This window comes from Stenella coeruleoalba (assembly GCF_951394435.1).
Source record: "Stenella coeruleoalba genome assembly, chromosome: 14".
Taxonomy (NCBI): domain Eukaryota; kingdom Metazoa; phylum Chordata; class Mammalia; order Artiodactyla; family Delphinidae; genus Stenella; species Stenella coeruleoalba.
In genome coordinates this window covers 1,513,915-1,535,403 of record NC_137160.1, presented here as the reverse complement: position 1 = coordinate 1,535,403, position 21,489 = coordinate 1,513,915, and the positions used below count along the sequence as shown (strand labels likewise).

The window sequence follows — 21,489 nt, the reverse complement described above, 5'->3', positions numbered from 1 at the left end:
CAAAGGCGCCGGCCGGAGCCCTGCCCGCGGCCGCCCGCTCCGGGAGGGGCGGCGGGCGGTGGCGGGGGGGGGCGCGGCGCGGGGCGCGGGCGGCGGCGCAGACACTCTATAAAGGGGCGAGCCCGGCGCGCCGGCGGAGAGGCGCCGCGCGGACGCCGCCAAAGTTTGCTGCCTGTGCCCGGGGCCAGGCGGCCGCCGCGGCCCGCGCCGCTCCCGGCCCGCCGGGCTGCACCGGGCGCCGAGGAGAGCGGAGCCCGCGATGTGAGGCGGCGCCGGCCGCGCGCCCGGGTCCCGCAGGCGCCGGCCCCTCCTCGCCGCGCGGCCGCTAATTGCGAGCGCGGCCTCATTTGCATAGGCCGCCCGAGTCCGCTGGAGTCCGGCCAATCGGCGCGGCCCTCCGCTAATGGCCATGCATTATTCACCAGCCTAATTGCTCAGCCCCATGCGCGGCCCGCGCAACCGCCGCCGCCGCCGCCCGCGCCCCGCGCCCCGCGCCCGCCCGGCCGCCCCGCGCCGTCCCCGCTGGCCGCCCCGCTGATGCCGCTTCCCCGCGCGGGGCCCGCGCGCCGCTAGCAGCATGTCTCGGCGCAAGCAGGCCAAGCCCCAGCACCTCAAGTCGGACGAGGAGCTGCCGCCGCCGGACGGGGCTCCCGAGCACGGTGAGGGCCCGCGGACCGCGGCGGCGCCCGGGGGCCTGGGGGGAGCGCGGGCGGCGGGCGCCGCGCACCGGGGAAGTTCCCCGGCTCCTGCGAGCCAGTGTCTGCCGCGCGGCGCTCGGCCCGGGCGGGCCTGCCCGGGGACCCGGTCCTCCACCGGAGCGCGCGGCGCGGGAGTGCGGGAGAAGTAAACTTGGCTCGGCCGCCCGGAGTTGAGCTGCGCACGGAGGCGCCACGGCTCTGGGACCGCTCGGAGTCCGCGCTGCCCGGCGGAGGCCGGCGGGCCGAGCCGGGCGCTGGCGGGAGGGGCCGCGCCGCCGCCTCCGCGCCGCCCCTCGGGCTCCCGGCGCCCGGACGCTGGGGCCGGCCTCGGCGATCGCGGCGTCCCCAGGGCGGTCGCGGCGGCGGGGACGCGTCCGGGGCTCACCCACCACCGGACGCGGGCCGGGGAGGCCGCTGCCGGGACAGCTTTGTTAGGCGCCCGGCGCCCTGGCCGGTGCGCGCTCGGAGCGGGTCCGCCGCCCTGACCCCGGCTGGCCAGCGGCCGCCCTGTGTGCCCGAGGGCCGCGGAGCCCGCGGTTCCGGGCGAGCCGACAAACCAGTGATCCCATTCCGAGGACAGTAGGAAGTCGGTGTCGCCTGGCCTTTCCTAATGGCCGCCTTGGGAATTAACCCCGGGGTGAGCTGCGCAGCGGCGCGGGGGGGGGGGTGGTCCTTGCACGCGGTAGGACCCCGGCACGTTTCTGGTGCCTCTCGGTTTTCTGGGGCCTCTTCCTGTTCTTTTGGAGGCGCCGCGGGCAACTCTGCAGCCAGCTGGCGGGTAGGAACTTCCTGCCCATCCAGGAGGGAAGGTAGGAGCCACGAAAGTTAGCGCTCGGCGAGGAGCCGGCTGGCCGTGGCCGCGCCCCAGCCCGGGAAGTTAGGGCCCCGGCCGCTCCGGCCTCCCGCTGCCCGCGGATCCCCAGGGGGCGGGAGGGGCGGCCGCGGCGCGATCGCGGGACGCAGGGAGACCCTCCACTGCCCCGGAGCCCGGGCATCGAGTAGTTTGTTCCCTACAAAATAGGCCGGCCAACTTTTTAGATTAACCTATTCTAAGTGGTTTAGAGCAGATACGCGTCTTTTCGCTTTGAGAATTAGCCTGCAGAAAATAAAAAGTTGAGTTTAGCGTGCGGTGTCGTAAAGTTTGCAAAAGCCGGTATACGTCCGCATCGGAATGGAGAACGGGAGTAAAGACTTCTTACGCGGCTGGGAATTCAGGAATTAAACAAAATTTGAGAACTCGTGAGGGTCTTTTTGTCGCAGCGGAGGTAAGGGAGTCTTATCTGTGTCGCCTGGTCACCCAAGATTAGAACGGGAGATATGCTAAAAAGAAACGCTTGCATATGGTGGGTAGATTAAGGACAAAGAATCTTTTTGTCATGGAAATGGTTTTTTTTTTGTTTTGTTTACTTCATCACATAGAATTTCTCACACTTGGTTTGTTTTCTATTGCCCTCAATGACTACATGATCAAATGAATGGATTTATTTCTGCCGAATGAGAAAGACAGTCTTTCCTTCAAAAGAACTACATTGCATCCCAGTGAGGAATTTTAAAGCTTTATTATTGTGGCTCCTGAATAGCTTAAAATCGGCTTTCACAGCCGCCCCAAAATGCAACAATGTAAATACTTCTGAGCTTTGTAGGGTCGTTATCAAAATGTGCAATGTCTCCTTTTATTAAAGCATATTTTAATTAATAGAGTAAAACCCCTTGTATTTAACAATTAACAAGCTGAGGCACTGCTATTCATTTTTAATTTCACTTCAGAAATGAGAGCGTGGTGAACCTCCTAGTGTAAGCGTGTGGAGGGGTCCAGAGCCCTTATTTGAAAACCTAAGATGGAGTAAATTATTCACAAGTTCTCTTTTGAATTCCCCTTGTTGTTACTGAATTTATTTAGGGGTGAAACACATTCAGGTTTTTTTTACCCACCGTGGGATTAAAGTTTCTGTCAGCCTGTGTTTTTCACAATCATTCAGGGTTGTAATCAAGATATTGCCACAGTTCCTGATCGTATTTTGCAACAGGCCAGAAATAGCCTGTCTGGGGCTGAGCCTTAGTCAAGTAGTGTGTTCCCTCGATTGTTCGGGCGAACTGTTTAAAAAATAGTTCTTTCTGATTTAATTATTCTGAAGCTGATTGTTCATGGAGCATAAAAGATAGTCTGTTCTCTCTTCACTTAAGGCACGTTCACGTATAGATTGCTCTGTTGTACTGACCGTCATCAGGAGGAGAACTAAGTAAAATATTTTTTTTTAAAGCTAAATGGTTGTGAAAACTAAATTACTCCAACGTGAATCAGATATTCTCCAAATTATATTCTGTTAAATGCAGTGGAAATCAACAGACTATGCATGAAGTTATAAGCGACCTAAGTTAGGTTACAGTGTTTTAGAAACGAAGTAAATAATTCCTTTGTATTCCTTTGGATGTTACATGTTAATTAAAGCAGTAGATGCCCGCAATAAAATGGAAGGTTCTTGATAATGATATGAAACGCAAATATTCTATGCAAAAATTTTAGTATAATGTGGGGGGAGGCAGTCACATTAATTTACAGTAGAAGACTTTATTTCTTTAAAAAAAAAGAAATCTGACTATTATCTTTCAGGCTTTGGTTTTTAGGCAAGCAGTGAAAAGATAGCTGTCCAAAAATGCTTCAGTGCTCTCCAAACCTTATTGCAGGAATGAAATATGATGACATATGTAGAATGAGAAAAAGTGATAAAGATTTACGTTAAAGTTCTAAAGTTATCCTGTTGTAAAAATGTGTTTTAAGGATGACTGGGACTAAACTTACATTCCCACTAGGTACTATCTTTTAAAATTGCAAATTGTTTCATTCCTGTTTCCGAAAATTTAGAAATAAGTGGGATGCAGCTTTAGGATTAAGTTAATTAAATGTATGCCACAATAATGAAATCTTTTGAGCCAGCCGAATATTTTTGTTCTAAGAAAAATTAATTAAAACTTCTAATGACGGAACAGCACTTACACTCCTACTAAGAGCTTTAAAAGGTGTTTGTTGCTGTCCTTCACTGGATAAAATACAGCTTAGGATAGATACATTTTACTGCCCTTAGAAGGAAAGTATGTATTTAAGGAGAAACAAAAGGATATTATAATTTAGAGCAGTTTGCCATCCTGTATTTTGTTTGTTTTTATTTTCTGCCAACTCAGAGTTACATGGCTATCTTAAAAATCCTTTTAAATGATCCTGTGATTTAAGACTTTACCAGTGGTGTTCATAGACCGTGTTTGAATTAAGGGGAAGAAGGCCCCCAGCCCTGGGTGAAGAGATCTTTTCTCTTTTATCTGTCTGTGCATGCTTTGCCTTCAGAGCTCTGGGCACTCACTCACACACTTACAATTCAGCATTCCAAAAGGAAACAATACAGAAGCCACTTTCTGACATCCCTAGGCAGACTGTTTTCTCTGAAACATGAAAGGTAAGGAGTAAGTTAAGCAGGGAGGGAAAGGAAAAGAAGAATTTGCGAACGTTTATTTTTTAAATGACATTTAAAATCCTAACCTATTTAAAAATGCATAATTTGGTGGCCAATAAAAAGCATGCCAGTTAATTCTCACCTTACAGAGAAAGAGCTGATTATGTTACAGTTAAGGGGTTGGTTTTTTTTAGGCACCATTTAAACTTCCACAGTCTACTCATAATGCAATATTTTTTGATCTGTTTAGAGCCAGAAAATGAAGAAGGTATGGACCAACAGCAGGAATTACTTACCAAGCTGATTATGTTTTGTGTACAAGATGATGGCAAAAGGAGGCCAAAGTGGGTCAGATTTCATTTTCAAGTACAATCTCTAAGAGGCTTTGCCATTCACCCCGAGATAGCTCCAAGAACGTTTTCTTTTGGGGGGGATTCAGTAAAGGTACAACCAAGGTTTCCGTTCTGTGTACTGACCACCAGTTAGAATTTAGCATTCTCAAATGTAAGTATTTTATTTACATGAAATAAAAACCTTCTTAACTGTCAATGAGGTCATGCCCCATCCTTCAATGCTGCATACAGTTTCAAGAAGGATAATTTTTAAATAATACTTATAATAGGAAGAGGTTTTGTTAGTTTTCATTTTCCTTCATGATTTCTTGACCAGTTGCTAGGATACGAACAGCATATCTTAGTCTTGTGAAGATGAGGGCTAATTCTACCACTGGTGGGACAGGTTTGTAGTTACAGCATATGTGAAGTTGCCACACACTTCATATAAAATCAGGCATAAGTAAAGTCTGTGTAGAAATTGAATGTTTTACTATTACCTTACATAAACTTTTACATTTGAAAAAAAGAGCCCGGTCCTTAGATTTTTTTCTCTTGTTAAGTTGAACACCTTTATGACCTAAAGTGCAGTTAACTGTGTGATTCCCAAGCAAATAAGGCGAGTCATATCGCAGAAAGTGAGATATTAATTGAAATAATAAAATAATGTAATGGGCTCTATTTATGTTAGAGGTTAGGATTTGATCTGTTTGTTGAAGGCAAGAGTTCTCTGGGCTGAACCATTGCCCACCAAAGAGACCTGAGGCTGCCAGGGTGGCGTCCAACTCCGCGGTGCCCTCCGTGGGCCTGTCTTTTCCGGTCATCCCAGATTCGTTATGCTAACCATCGGGGACCCCTCCCCTCCTAATTCCGGGAAGCCTTGGGGCCCACACAGCATCCAGCCTTGGTGGCCTGGGGTCTGTGGGCAGGAGGGCGTGCAGAGGGCTGGCAGCTTCCCACCCATCTCCGCGAAGGTGGGTGGTTCAGGGTGCTGCTGCGACAGACCTGCTGGCTTAACCTTTGCCTGCTGTGCCCTGCCGGGGGTGGCCACTAGATGTCAAGCTCATAAGACAATGAGTGCATCTGTGCTGTTGACCTTGGCAACAGGACTCACCAGTGTTCTGTTAAGTGTTAACACTGGCTCCGAGTGCGGACTGGGGACCCACGAGTTTGCTCTGTGCTGCTCGGTTTATCAAATGCCCATCTAGTGCAGCACAAGTGTTTATAGTGCTCAAAGAGGGAGAGAGAACCGTTTTCTTTTGTGTGGCTGTTACATCTTGAACTGTTTAATTAACCCTGCAGGTGCCGTGGCGCTTGGTCTTCATTCGCCGGCGTTCTCGGTCCTCTTTTCCAGAGCGCCCTCTTCTACAGCACCGTTTGGTAATTGAGTTAGGGCTCTGCACTGCAGAGCCGCTAGCTTCAACCCCCCAGGGCAGGGCTTTTCCTGGATGATTTTTCGCATGTGTGTAAACTTCGCCCGTAGAAATGGAACAGTGCGGTGAGGTGATGACAAATCATGGAAATGATTTAATGACCTAACCCCGAGTGCAAGCAGTCCGAGGGTTACAGTTGATCGGCGCCTTGTTCCCGGACACCGTGTAGTTCCTGCTGCTCTGGGGCTGTTTAGACCCAGGTGTTTATACGTCTAAGTGGCTTTGCTTATTTATGTGTTTTTATGCGCGGTGGATTTGAAAAGTAACGTGTCGAGGCCCGTAGGCGCTTCCGCAGAGGGGTGTCGTGGAGCAGCACGTTTAATTTCGTGTGTGAGGTTAAACCTCCGCCTCTGAACCGAAGGTGACCCTGCACAGACCTTGTTTTTCCCCCTCCCCGAGCTTTGATGGAAATTGTTTGCATTTGCCGCCGTATTCCAGGTTTGGGCGTTCTCGGTGAGGCAGAGTGATACCCGTGTATTCATCGTAAGCAAGATTACAGCGTAACATGTGAGTGAAAGAACTATTGTGCAACCTTAAAGTGTAACAAACATCTTATTATTTGATGCAGCAGATAGTTAACACAAGTGAACGTTGTGGCCGCTTTCCATCTGCGTGTGTCCATAAAGGAAACAGTGTTTCCCCTCCCTGGTGCATCACCCCACAGATGAAAAACCGCAAATGTTTTAAACAGAAGACGTTTGGCGCCTGTGCCACAGGTGGTCCTTACTTAACAAATTTGAGGCGTGGGCCGCTGAGTCGGCGGAAGCGGCCTGCGGGTCAGTGCGGCTTGGGCGAGGCACGAGCGCCCTCCGCTGTTCCGCTCCGAGCTCACACGCTTGGAGGTCTAGGAAAAGGACGAAGTTTTTCTGTTGCGTCTGGAATTTCTTCTACATTGTTAAACACGGTAGGGGTCTCTATTTGTCTCCTCCTGCTTCACAGCTTGGGCTCAGTATGTGATAATTCATCTTTCTTTATGGGATTCAAAGCTATCATAAGGAGTTAAAAAGAATTAATTTGCAAGAAAATAGTGTCTCCTAACAATTTGGGAAAACTTGAAAAATGCTTCCTAGATTTTTAAGGGATGGAAAAGGCACAGGAGAAAGTAAGGTTTCCTTTCCTAGAGACCCACGTGGCATTTTAGAGTTACTGATTAAAGTGGAGAAGTTAACATTCCTTTTCCCGGTAAGGAACGTTTGCTTCTCTTTTCGTTAATTGTAAGGGATTTAAAATGCGTAGCAAAAGGGTGGCAGAATGAAGGTGAGAGTTTGGGCCTGATCAGCAGAATTATCAAACACCTGTTTACTGCCCTTTGTAATTCGGTTACTGATTTGCAAGGCCCAGCCTCCTGGAAGGAGAGAATAAGAAAGCCTTGCTGAGAACTGCGGTTTGAATTTTTTAAAGAAAGCATCTGGTCTCAAATATTCTTATCTATGTTACAGGCACGCTTTTAACTCGTGGCTTTAAAAGATCATCGTGAGTGTAAACATTCTGTCCATCTTCTGCCACGTCGTTTTTATGTGGAAGGCCGCATATGCCTTTGCAGGCAGCGAAGACATGATCCTTGTATAACATGATCCTTGTGTATTGTATAGCAGACCAGGAATCGGAGCTGAGAGAGCAATGGGAAGGGGATCCTTTCACACCCAGAGTTGTCCTAAGAATAGGGACATTTTTGCTAAACGTTTTCTGCATTTTTTATCAGTGAGAAGGGAAAAAATCATGTCATTTTAAGACTGCTGTTGGAGCTGTTTTTTGGTTGGAGGCCTCTCTGAAAGGCGGTGGCACCCTTTCCCCCTCCTGCAGCCCCCAGAGGCGGCACGCTTACTCAAGAACGTTTGAACGGTGAGGCTTAGAAACGCTGGAAATCTCAGGCATAAATAGCAAGCGTGGGGCTAGCTGTAGAAACTAATTGCGCGTTTCCTCTCCACCTGAAACAGCTTCCTCTTCTAGCCTCCGTGCTTTTCGCTCCTCCTGACTGCGTTCAGGAAGACAGACTCGGCGTTACGTGCAGACACCCGGCTCACAGCCATGGCTGGTACATCCTTGGTGTTAGCAAAGTAGAGAGCTCTTTCCAATACGTCTTCTTCCTCGCATTGGTAGCCCGCGGATACAGCAAAACTGGGTGGTACTTTCAGAAAGTAACCTCAACCAAATATTCCCGTTAACCAAGAAGGGAAGACTCTTGGCTAAGTTCTGTTCCTGGGCGCATTGGTTGGCGTTTTTCTTCACTAGTTCTAAGAGAACCCTGGTGCACTGGAAGGCCCCTGCCTATTTACAGTTTGAAGTCTCTTAGTTGTTGAGGAGCCAGTATGCAAAAAGTAAATTATTTCGACATTAATGATAATGTTAACAGTGCTTGTTTTTCAGTTCCCCCTTAAAGGAAGAAAGAATTTTCCCATTGCATTGGAAGTAAATTTCTCAAACCTTGTGCTGTTGTTGCAGTGGCTTTGACGTGGTTTCACCTTGAAACAAACTTTTTTGAGCCATGTCAACAAATGGATATAATAACTTCTATTTTTAGAATGAAAAGCCAGTTACACATGTAAATTTAATTGAAAGGTAGTTGGATACATTCGAATCCGACCTAATACTGGCTTAAAACAATGGCAGGATTAAGGGCTTTGGAAGTTGCATGATAAAATTTGGAGCTGCTGTCAGATCTCTCCTATATGGGTTTTCTAGTTATATAGACAGCATTTTTTTAAAGATAACTGCTTCCAGATGAGCACAGCTACACTGTAACACGATGCACGTAATCACTGTAACGGAACTGCCATCGAAGCAAGTTACAACAACTTACTTTGCATCTCGCTCTCCTGAATGTGGCGGAAGGCCGCTGCTTTCACTCTGGACTCAACTGCAGTCTTGCTGCTTCTGAAGAGCTGTGTCCCTAGTGAAACAGGCTCGTTTTGGTTCTCCCCTACCAACCAATTCAGTTGAAGTGCTTGTTGTTGTTTGAAAACATTCTTAAAATATGCACCCAAAATTTCAATTGCACACATGACGTATTAGAGGCTTTTCATTTGCATTCATTGTATTCAAGACTGTCTTGTGAAATTTGTGCTTCTCTGTAACTTTTATGGAATGCTAATCCTACTGAGATTTTGATCGTGAAACAAGTGGAAATAACAGTTGAAGTGATCGCGTTATGGTACTTCATACAGACCCCAGTAAGAAAAATTACAGGTGGAGATTCTAAATTATTTGCCCCCAATAAAAAATCTGAATTGTATTGAAGAATGTTTTTCCCTCGCTTATTGTAGTTTTTAAAATATGTTTTTGTTAAAAGGCAAATTTATTATGAAACTTGGGTTATAAAATCCAACAATTATTTGTTTTGTTAGGTTCACTAACATAACGAACTAACAGGTCCCAAATGCCATTTTCACTCAATTTCCTCCCTTCGGTTTTGCTTTCCTTCTTCAATTTTAGAGGAATACAGTGGAGGCTTATATTACTTTGACAAGAATATCTTCACTGTGTTTAGGTAACTATCAATTTGCGTTAAACAAAATGGCTTATTATTTGGTAAATAGTACTTAAATATTATTCTATGCACAGTTTCTACAATGGAGAAATAATTGTAATTTTGCTAACCTGCCAATGGGAGAAGAAGAAAATTACCTTCCCAACTTCCATGAGTTTGGAGGTGAACCCAAAATACTTAACACATGGAAAAAACCAATAGAAATGTAAAAATTTATCTTTAAAGTAAATAGAGATTTCTTTGGGCTGCTTAAGACCTGTGAGAAAAGTACAGTGTAAAATAAAAGTCCTGTTTCTCTATTTCACACGCCACAGTTGTTACAAAGAAAATCTGGGAAATGTTCCTCTGTAAAGATATAATTTATTTATAATTAGTTAATTCTTCCAACAGTCAACGCACTTTACCAGAAATCAGCCTAATTTTTAAGCATTTTCTCAGTGAATCGTCCCTAAGCACATATTCCATGTGGAAAAAAAAGTATTTTTCTATAGCACAGGGAACTATATGCAATATCTTGTAATAATCTATAATGGAAAAGGATCTGAAAAAGAATATATATATAAAACAAATATATATATATAAATTAACTGAATCATTTTGCTATATACCTGAAACTAACACAACATTGTAAATCAACTGTACTTCAATAATAATTTTTAGGAAAAAGAATTCTTTGGACACAGTCTACACTGTGTTTGTGTAAAATTTTAAATGTATGTACCATGTGAATGCTTTTGTATACCATGTAAGTTATACATTTTTCTTCTCTAAGGAATAAATGTAAAAAACATTTCAAGAAATTAGCAATATTTAATTTCTTGGTGTTTTTCTTTTTAAAAAGTATTAAAATTAAAAAGCTCTGTGAAGAGTACGGCAGGCCTTCTGTATCATAGCTTTAAAGTGGTAGTGTTCAGTTATGATTAATAATTACACTAGTTCATGATGTACCGTAACACGGCTTCCAACTTGATGGCTTGGTGCAGAGGAACTTTTTTTTAAGGGCCACTTACGTTTTTAATATGTGGGTCTACAGGAGAACATTCCACTATTGTAAAGAAATTTAAAAGTAGAGATTCTTTGCACTGTGTGATAATGTTTAAACTACATAACTAAAATTTGAGATAGCCCCTGTTTTCTTATCAGTCATTAAGAAATTATTTACCTGAAGAGTTGAAGGGTTTTTCCTGCCCTGTTCCATAACCTTTGCAGGTTTCAGATGAGTTTTTGCATACATTGAACAAAGTTAAGTACTCCGAGTATTTATTTTGTTAACGCTCCTATCTGCAGTATCAATCAGCTGTGTCTTTGCTTCCAGCTACACTCAACCTCATTACAGACACCTATTACATTCCTCCCTCATACGGTAATGAGACTTCTTGCAGTCTGAGCTTCAGCACCGAATTCAGTTTAAAAGTCTAGCAGGTCCTTATGGGCTGCAAGCTCTAACTTCTTTTCCCCTTCAAATGGTTGAGCCAGTTAAGAAAATGCTAATTGAACACTGCTAATCATTTTTTAAAGGCAAGTATAAATTACCTGGAAATAGCAACCTCATGGAGAGCAGCCTGCTAGCCTCAAAGAATAGTTTGACCTTCTTTTCCAGTAGAGGGACTACATATTCTTACAGGATGTTTTTTTACAAATCAGATTTCTCTACTGAGATCAGTGCCGAATCCTTCTCCTAAAACTCTAAAAGGGAAAACCTGGAGCCTTCTTAGCAACTCCATTTGTCGATGTTTCAATAGTAAACGATTTCCGGGGACGCAAACTTGAGGATGTGTGGCTCTCACGCTCAACTATGCACGACAACAAAGGGCCGATTTGCAGCTGTCATTTGTCTCCGTTCAAGCTGATTTGTTGCTGTCACTCCATCCACAAGTTGACAAAAAGCAGTCGCAAGGCAGTGCTACCCAGGCCGGCATGTGGAGCCTGAGGAATCGTTGAACGCTGCCTGTCACCCCAACGTCCCCAAAAAATAGGAGCTGGGAATGTCATCAGATGTTGATTTCTTGTTCCCGTATAGCTATTTATTTCATCAGGTGTGAATGAGAATTGTTGATTAAACAGGGCTGTTATTCGGCAGAAGAGGGTATAGGAGTCAGGAAGTCGCTGCCTACAACAGTAATTAAACATGTGTAACCAATTAGAGGGTTTCCACTATGGCACAAGTATATAATTTGCTATGTCTTTCTATGAGAATAGATGAAAATAGGTACAAAAAGTGTGACTACAACATTCTCATGTTAAACATGTCAGCATAAATGAACTTTAAATATATAATTTCTAGTTTGTTAGCAATCTGCAGAACACGATTGACCAGTAACAATAACATGTAATTTTGGTTCATTTAGCCAAGAAATATTGCATCTGACAGAGCCAATTAATTGTATTAAACGTGATTAATTTTAGGCCCAGACTATATTGATGGTATTCATTTGGCAAATCCTGAAATGTAGAAATGTACCCTCTCTGGAGGAAAGTACGATGGCCGAAAAGATACAGGATTGATCTGTTGATCAAACTACAAGTTGGAGAGATTGTTTTTCTGAGCAGAGATGTAAGAAGTGCTTATATATTCTTTGTTATATTTACAAATGCAAGTATTTAGCTGAAATTTCCTCCATGAAATAAATGCCCATTGATCTGAAAGCTTCTGCAGAATTACATTAAATCTCTAATGTCTCGGCGCGGCATAAAGATAATAAATCTTCGTGGTCCAAGCCCGGGAGAGTGGCAGCGGCCGGCTCTCCTGTCAGGTGCTGACGTGAGTTTGAAAGGTTACAGATTAGTTTAGCAATGTTAAGTGAACTGGCAAAGGCATCTCTAATTTTGCTGGAAATGAGGAAGCCCAGTGGTCGGGGGAGTCCTAATGAGCCCATCGAAAGCTGGCTTTGTACCCAGCAGACAGGGTGGTTGCAGATTGTATGAAAATATTGGAAATCAATGGCGTCTATGGAATTTCATTAAGAAGCGGTATCCACAATTGATAGAGCCTCATAATTCGATGGATGGTGCTAAGAAAATGATTAGCTAGCTAGAAAGAGTCATAGGATACGCGTGCCGGGACGTCAGAAATGTTGAAGTGGGGTAATTTGTACAAAATAAAAAATATTGATTTTACTTATGTGCAGAATTTTGAGATGGAGGGCAGGCTGTCTCGCAAGGCCCTGGCTGATGTAATGTCTTGCTTTTCCAGCGGCCCCCGGGGAGGGCGCCGAGGACGGGGACAGCGGGAACGAGAGCCGGAGTGGAAGCGAGGAGACGCACGTCTGTGATAAGTGCTGCGCCGAGTTCTTCAAGTGGACGGACCTCCTGGAGCACAAGAAGGCCTGCACCAAGAACCCCCTGGTGCTGATCGTCAGCGAAGATGAGCCGGCCCCGCCCTCTGAAGAGTTTCCAGAACCTTCTCCGGCCAGCTCTCCCAGCGAGCACACGGAGAGTGAGGCTGCCGAGGAGACGGCCCCCACAGAGGGCGGGGAGGGCGGGGAGGTGAGGGCCCCCGAGAAGGAGGACGAGCCCATGGAAGTGGGCCCCTCCGTGGACAAGAGCTTCCAGAGCCCGGGCCCCACGCACGCAGGGAAGCCGCCTCTACCTCAGGTCCCTGAACCGGCCCCCGTGGCCGCCTACAGCATGCCAAACACCAACGTGACGCTGGAGACCCTCCTGAGCACCAAGGTGGCCGTGGCACAGTTCTCCCAGAACACGAGGGCTGCAGGAGCCGTGGGATCCAGCGGCGGGGTGGCGGCCGTGGCCATCCCCGTGATCCTGGAGCAGCTCATGGCCCTGCAGCAACAGCAGATCCACCAGCTGCAGCTCATCGAGCAGATCCGCAGCCAGGTGGCCATGATGAACCACCAGCCGCCGCGGCCACCGCTGAACCCCAGAGCGGCCACGGGGGCCCAGAGCGCCCCGCTGCCCACCTCCGCCCAGCTCCCGGGGCTGGCCGCGCACTCGGCCCTGCAGCTCTCAGCCGGGGCCGCCCCCGTCCCCACGGCACCCGGCCCTGCCACCCAGCCGGCCGCCTACGAGGGCCCCCAACACCTGGCCCAGCCGGCGTCCGGAGCCAGCACTCCGCACGTCCCGGGCGGGGGCCCCTCCGGCCCCGAGCCCGGCGCCCCGGCGTCCTCCGGCGCGGCCCCGGCCTCCACTGCCCCGGCCCCGGCGGTCAGCGCCTCCGGCGCCCCCTGCCGGCCGCAGAACGCTTCCACGCCCCCCGCCCTGGGGCCCGGGCCCCTCCTCAGCTCGGCGCCCAGCCTGCCAAGCCCACTTCTACCTCAGACCTCCGCCGGCAGTGTCATCTTCCCCAACCCGCTGGTCAGCATCGCAGCCACGGCCAGCGCGCTGGACCCCCTGTCGGCCCTCATGAAGCACCGCAAGGGCAAGCCCCCCAATGTGTCGGTGTTCGAGCCCAAGGCCAACGCCGAGGACCCCTTCTTCAAGCACAAGTGCAGGTTCTGTGCCAAGGTGTTTGGGAGCGACAGCGCCCTGCAGATCCACCTGCGCTCCCACACGGGCGAGCGGCCCTTCAAGTGCAACATCTGCGGCAACCGCTTCTCCACCAAGGGCAACCTGAAGGTCCACTTCCAGAGGCACAAGGAGAAGTACCCCCACATCCAGATGAACCCCTACCCCGTCCCCGAGTACCTGGACAGCGTGCCCACCTGCTCCGGGATCCCCTACGGGATGTCACTGCCCCCGGAGAAGCCGGCCACCACCTGGCTGGACAGCAAGCCCGTGCTGCCCACGGTGCCCACGTCGGTCGGGATGCAGCTCCCGCCCACCCTCCCCGGCGTCAGCCTCGGCAGCTATGCCGACTCCCCCAGCCTCACCCCCGCCAGCCGCTCCCCGCAGCGGCCCTCGCCGGCGTCCAGCGAGTGCCCCTCTCTGTCCCCAGGCCTGACCAGCTCCGAGGTGGTGACCGCCGAGTCCCCGCAGCCGGCACCCGGCGGGTCTTCCCTGCCCAAGACCGAGCCCATGAGCCTGCCTTGCACAAACGCCAGGGCGGGGGACGTCCCCGCCACTGGGCAGGTGTCTGCCACGTCCGCCCTCGCGGACAGCAGCCTGTCCCCCGGCCTCTGCAGCCCGGTCCTCCCGGCCGGCGCCGAGCAGTTCAAGGCCAAGTTTCCCTTCGGAGGGCTGCTTGACTCTATGCAAACGTCCGAAACCTCCAAGCTGCAGCAGCTGGTGGAGAACATCGACAAGAAGGTGACGGACCCCAACCAGTGCGCCATCTGCCACCGCGTGCTGAGCTGCCAGAGCGCCCTGAAGATGCACTACCGGACGCACACGGGCGAGCGGCCCTTCAAGTGCAAGATCTGCGGGCGCGCCTTCACCACCAAGGGCAACCTGAAGACGCACTTCGGGGTCCACCGCGCCAAGCCGCCGCTGCGCGTGCAGCACTCCTGCCCCATCTGCCAGAAGAAGTTCACCAACGCCGTGGTCCTGCAGCAGCACATTCGCATGCACATGGGGGGGCAGATCCCCAACACGCCACTGCCCGAGGGCTTCCAGGACGCCATGGACGCCGAGCTGCCCTACGACGAGAAGGCCACGGACGCCCTGAGCGGCTACGACGATGACATGGACGAGAACTCCCTGGAGGAGGACGCCGAGCTGAAGGACACGGCTGGCGACCCATCCAAGCCGCTGCTGGCCTTCTCAAGCTCCTGCCCGCCCTCCCCGCCGTCCGTCATCTCCAGCATCGCCGCCCTGGAGAACCAGATGAAGATGATGGACTCGGTCATGAGCTGCCCCCAGATGACCGCCCTCAAGTCCCTGGAGAACGGGTCCGGGGAGAGCGACCGTCTGAGCAACGACTCCTCGTCAGCTGTGGGCGACCTGGAGAGCCGGAGCGCGGGCAGCCCGGCCCTGTCCGAGTCATCCTCCTTGCAGGCCCTGTCGCCCGGGAACAGTAACAGCGAGAGCCTGCCTTCTAAGTCCCCGGGCCTCGGCACCCAGGAGGAGCCGCCGGAGCCGCCGCTGAAGACGGAGAGGCAGGACAGCCCGCCCCCCGGGCCCGAGAACGGAGGGGCGCTGGACCTGACGGCCCCCCACCCCGGCCGGCCGGCCATCAAGGAGGAGGCGCCCTGTAGCCTGCTGTTCCTGAGCCGAGATCGGGGTAAGTGTGCGAGCACCGCGTGTCGTGTCTGTGCGAAGCCTTTTGCTTGCAGGAGCGCGCTGCAGATCCACCTCCGCAGGCACACCAAGGAGCGGCCGTTCGTCTGCGCGGCCTGCGGGCGCGGCTGCTCCACCCTGGGTAACTTAAAGCAGCACTTGCTGACCCACAGGTTGCGCGAGCCGCTTCCCCAGTTGCTTGACCCCAGCTTTGCTCTAGGTCCCGGCCAGGGCACCCCGAGCCTGGGTCCCGGCTCCGCGCCCGCCACGATCAAAACGGAAGTGAACGGGCACAGCAAGGCCGGCCCCTTGGCCGAGGGCCCGCCGCTGCCGGCTCCCATCCAGGTGCCTGCGGGGCCCCCGACGGTGATGAGCCCCGGCCTCGCGCCCATGCTGGCCCCCCCGCCGCGCCGGACGCCCAAGCAGCACAACTGCCAGTCGTGCGGGAAGACCTTCTCCTCGGCCAGCGCCCTGCAGATCCACGAGCGCACCCACACCGGGGAGAAGCCCTTCGGCTGCACCATCTGCGGGAGAGCGTTCACCACCAAGGGCAACCTCAAGGTGAGGGCCGCCCGGGAAGCCCCTGCGTCCACCTCCCGTGGTCCTGGCCAGGGGCACGGCTGCTGCCGAGCCCCCGAGAGACAGCGCGGCGTGTGCCTGCGTGGCGTGTGGTGTGAGCGCGCTTGTGTGTCGTGGGTGAGTCTGCACCGTGTGTGTGCCTGCGTGTGCGCGTTGCCTGCGGTGCTCCCACGCGTGTCCGGTGGCAGCGAGGAGCTTGCCTTCCACGCGGGCCCGGCCTCCCCTTGAGGGCTGGTGCTGCCTGCGTGGCTGCAGGGCGTCGGGGTGACGCTCGCTGGCTGACAGGGCAGGCCCAGGGCCGGCGCTGCCCGGAGGCCAGTGGGACGCTGACACCAAGAGAACCGGGCCTGTAGATGCTCGCAGGTGACGCCAGTGATGCAAGTCCCGCCCCGAGGCCAGGGGTCAGATCTGTGGTTCTGGCCACTTGGCTGCCACGAGGGCCCAGCGGGCACCTGGGAGAAGCTTCCCAGCCTGAGGGCCGGGGGAGGGGAGGACGGTACAGCGACGTCACGACGTCACGTTTGCGTCTGAGGTACGGCCACGCCGCCCGTTTTCCCCGGAGGTGTGGAGTGTGTGGCCGGGCACCGAGGACCCGTCCAGGGCCGTGCCCACACCCTCAGGGGAGTGTGCCGCTTTGCAGCCCACGTCAGGCGCCTGCGTGGGTCTCAGTGAGCCCTCGGGGACCTGTGGCCTCCGCTTGCTGGTAGCGTGAAAGCCGCCTGAGGGCTCTGCTGACCACAGGTGCCCAGACGAGAGAAAACCAGGCACGGGCACAGTGAAGCCAGGGGTTCTGGGGGGCAGGGCAGGAGCTTCGGGACCCTCCGGGTGGCCCGTGGGTCTGACGCCTTAGGGGGGAAATGATTCCATCCAGCTGTGCAGCTCTGTGTACTTGACAGAAGGAAACGTTGCAGGTTCAAATATAAGATGCTCAGGAAAGCTCACCTAACAAGTTTGTTGTCCCAAAGGAATGCTTAGGCTGGGGAAGAGGGCAAGGAAAGGAGCTGGAGGGAGTCCCCAGGTCCCCGGGCGTCTCTGTGACCCCAGGGCTGGGTGCACTCACGCCCAGGTGTGTCTCGTGTCCCCCGCAGGTGCACATGGGCACCCACATGTGGAACAACGCCCCTGCCAGGCGCGGCCGCCGCCTGTCGGTGGAGAACCCCATGGCCCTGCTGGGTGGTGACGCCCTGAAGTTCTCCGAGATGTTCCAGAAGGATCTGGCTGCACGGGCCATGAACGTGGACCCCAGCTTTTGGAACCAGTACGCCGCAGCCATCACCAACGGGCTGGCCATGAAGAACAATGAGATCTCCGTCATCCAGAACGGAGGCCTCCCCCAGCTCCCAGTAAGTCTCGGGGGAAGCGCGCTCCCCTCCCTGGGCTCCCTGGCTGCCGGGCTGGACAAGGCGCGGCCTGGCAGCAGCCCGCCCATCGCAGGGCTGGACAAAGCCAAGTCGGACGCGGGAGCCGGCCGGCCGTTCACGCGGTTCATTGAGGATAACAAGGAGATCGGGATTAACTAGCCACGTCCCTGCCCTGTGGGTCCCCTTCCCCATTCACCCAGAGCAGGAAAGACGTCACCGGGTGGCTGCCCGAGGTGGCCTCACCCGCTGCCCGGTGCGCCTTTCGCCGTGAGCTTGACCGTCCTCGAGAACTCGGCAACCTTTGAAATAGATTTAAGTCAAAAAGAGACGTCCTCGGAGAGCCACCTTGGGAACAGAAGGGGCTCAGAGCACATCCATTCCGTCCCTCCAAAGCCCAGCAGTGCCCAGAGGGGGCTCCCCGCCCTATTCCAGGAAACTCGTTCAGTGGTTTTGTTCGAATTAGTTAGAAACTTGAACTCTGTCCTTAGAACTCTTATCTCGAAGACGTGGTCTAGTGCTCCCGGCGCCGTGTAGCATGGCAGTACCTTCGTCTGTGGTATTTATGATGTTAAGATGATGCGGGTAACAGACAATACAGCCCAACTTTAACGGAAGCTTCTGTGCTGCAGAATACATCTGGCTGTGTGATTTTTGTTTTTTAAAGCAAGATTTGTTTTACTATAAATAAGTGGGTTATTTCCATGCAGGCAAAATTGTGAAGTTCTGTTAGGAAAGAGCATGCTTTTCGTGTGCAAGCACCTGTCAGTAACAAGCCTTTTTTTTTTTTTTTTTTTTTTTTTAATTTAAATGTTTGTAGCTGCTATGTGGATATAGTGTTCTCTAGTGTGGTGTGTAGCCCAGCAGTTGGGAACAAGTTACAGACAGACACCACCGTGAATTATTCACAACGTTATAGCAGTTGTGAGTACATATCTCGCATTATCAAACCTGTACAATAAAAAGGTAATGTTTGTATAATGTGGTTGAAAACTCTTAATTTATACTCTTGCACTTTTAGTATTTTGTATTAGGGAGGTTTGTCTATAATTGGAAAATTTTAAAAGATGTAAAGTATTTTATAAATAGTACTTTGATTGAAGGAAAATGAAGAGGAAAAAAAAAAAAAAAAGCTGTTACAGTCTTAGGTCAGACGGTATGAGAAATCTGTGCTCCTTAACCGGAAAAGCCTCCAAGACTTGTCAGTTCCTCAATAAACTAGGACCTGCTGTTTCTTAAATTAAATGATTTAACTTTTCTACGAAGCCCATTTAAAAACTTGACCACCCTAAGAAAACTTGGATGAATTCATCTTAGGACCGTGACACCAGTACACGCCAGGAAGTAAGCCAGAGAGCACTGCATAGGTATGACGCTGCTGTAGCCTCCGCGCTCTTTCTCGCACGCCCCCCGAACGAGAGTTTGACTGCCTGCGAGGCCTGCTTTTGTGCTCAGTAAACTGCAGAGAGGTGTCGGGTGTCAGGCAGTATAATCAGTCATAACTGGGACGTTTTTCTGAGTTCCTGATTTATTTATTATCTTCTCAGATGAAAACAAAGCACACTGTCATCTGATCAAAGCACAGTCTCGTGCTGGTGATTCTGCCCATTGCCCCGTGTCAGGAAAGGGCCCTGGGCAGGTGCCGGGCGGCGGGGCTGAGCCAGGCCCACACAGAAGTGTTGTGTGCTCTACCTCATTTTGTGCGTTGCAAGCATGCTGGAGTCTGAGACCGTGAACTTCCTCTGGCAGTGCTGTCCTAGGTCGTCGTGGGTGGCCGGGTGACAGTGCGAGGGGCTGAGTCCCCGAGGAAGCAGTCGAGCCTTCTCAGTTGAAACCGAGACATAGGACCATCTTTCCAACACAGCCACAGCAACAAGTCACATCGTGTCACTGAACAGAGTTTCAAAGACTCACAGATAAGCAGACCTAGCCGTGATCTCTGTCGGAAACGAACCCTGAACTCTCCAGCTCTGTTTCCCACGCAGGTGGGATGGCGTGTGCCCGGGGTACCCTCTCCTCTCACGGGATGGGTCGGGGGGTCCCAGCGTCGGGAAGAGAAAACAGGTGCTTGGTGTCGCTGTGTTTCAGCAGTGAATGTTCTTATTATTTATGTGTCCTTTTTGCTGTGATTTTTTTTTTTTTCCTTTTTGGTTAGTATTTGGTACCATGTAGTGTTCTCTCCTCGCAAAAGGGTGTGTATATAACGTAAGAAAAGAGAAATGTAAAGTGCTGTAAATAAGATGGCCCATGACGGGACAGTGAGACTGTCCCCACCCTGTGCTCAGGGCGAGGCTGTCCCTCTCCGCATGGTGAAGAGACACTATTTTTCTATTGCAACACCGTGTAGGGCCAGGGGCCTCCCTGAACCAGTGGAGAATTGTTACCCAGATCCAATATTTTTTATGATGAAATCTGTGGCTTGACACATCTACTGATTGAAATGGATGTCTTAGTCTAGGTTCCTATTTTTGTCATACGGAATTGAATAAAATGCAGGATGTAATATTATTTCTGAATGGCGTTCCTTGATTATTCTAATGGAGAAAGTGGAATTTGAGGTTACGGTCATTGATGGTGGACGTATATTCGTGGTGTTTCTCCAAGGAAAGTCACTGGGTTCTGAGAGCTTAGATCTATTAAGCCATATCTAAGCGTGTCTTGATTGGTCTCGAAATTTTCATGTTTCACCTTTTTCTAAAATAAAAGTGCAGCCTCCTAACTGTGGATTTTTTTTTTTTAATTTACGTCTTTGATGGAAGAAGATGTAGTAGAAAATGTTTAATTATTAGAGACTATTGGCAGTGTCCAAAAACGACTACACTCTGAATTACCATCCCCTTGTCGGCATTGAGGGAAAATAACGGCTCTTCAGGTCCCTTGAAAACTAAATCGCTGTGCCTCTAGTGACAATTTGGGAGGGAGGTGCAGGGAGCACAGGGTGGCCGCTGTCGGCACCCTGCGCCTGTGAGTTCCAGATGGAGGACGCCCTTCACTTGAAAAGAAGCTTTACCTTGCCGATAACATTTGAGAAGACTTAAAACTTTAAATCATTTAATAGCTCCTGGATTACAAGATATACAATCCATTTCTTCTTTTTAAAAAATAGCTACTGATACCTGGAAGCCACAGGAAACTTCACCTGGGAAATGCTGGGTGATTTTGAAGGCGCGATAAGGTACTAACCACTAAACTAACTGCCCAGCCTCCCGGCAGGTATCGTATAATCCTAAGCCTTAGGAATTAAACCCTGTTGATTGCCGAGCTAGAGAGAAATCATGAGATACAGACCTCAGATAGTAAAGTGACTTTTTTTTACATATGGTAAGGAAATAGCAAAGATTTCTACAATCATTTAAAGTAATTAATATAAGTTAAGATGCAAGGGAAAACAAAAGAGATTTACTTCTTATTTCAAAAACGTTTCCAACATAAAAGCAGAGGTGTTCGGGCTTCACGATGTCTTTCTGACATCAGTTCTGGCTGCTCAGACCATATGTCAAAGAATCATAAACGCCAACAATCCCTAAGAATTATTTGTTTAAATATATATCTATTCTGAGTTCATTACAGGAACCATTAACATTTCAGACTAATTAAAAAGGATCGCTTAAGGGCTAAGAAGCAATTGTTTTTAAACGCTCACTGTTTAATTTTGTCCCCGTGGAAGCTTGAAGGCAGCCTGGGTTCCCTGCCTGCCTTTCCTCTGTGCTTGGCAGACAGCGCCCAGCTCCTGCTTCGGCTTTAAGGAGCTGCAGCAAACATCAGGGGTGTTTCTTTATTACCGGGCTGCACGGACGTTTCCAGCCCAACCGCCTTCAACTCACTGTATTTATTTTGGCCGTCTGTCTAAACCGCGCAAGTCCAAACCCCTCATTTCTTTCCTCTGGTGCATGCTTGCAGTGGATAATAATGTCACATACGTGTAATTCTGTGTCCTGCCTGTCACCTTGCGAGCATGCCTGCCAACCTGTGGGCCTCGGAGTTCAGTCTTTGTGTTTAAAATCCTGTGCTCATTTGCTAATTACCGGCACTGAGGCACTCGTTC

At 50.6% G+C, this 21,489-nt stretch overlaps 1 protein-coding gene across 2 annotated transcripts; it reads left to right on the top strand.

Annotated features, from left to right (window-relative positions):
* Positions 1–512: 512 nt before the first annotated feature.
* Positions 513–21,248, top strand: SALL3 (spalt like transcription factor 3). 2 transcript variants are annotated; one of them, XM_079943235.1, is made up of 4 exons: positions 513–659; positions 12,590–15,511; positions 15,728–16,068; positions 17,175–21,248. In XM_079943235.1, the coding sequence occupies exons 1-4, from the start codon at positions 578–580 to the stop codon at positions 17,604–17,606; spliced, it is 3,777 nt and encodes a 1,258-aa protein (XP_079799361.1). In that variant the 5' UTR covers positions 513–577; the 3' UTR covers positions 17,607–21,248. The 2 variants fall into 2 exon arrangements, with proteins under 2 accessions (XP_079799361.1, XP_079799360.1); XM_079943234.1 differs by having other exon boundaries at positions 12,590–16,068.
* The last annotated feature ends 241 nt before the right edge of the window (positions 21,249–21,489 follow it).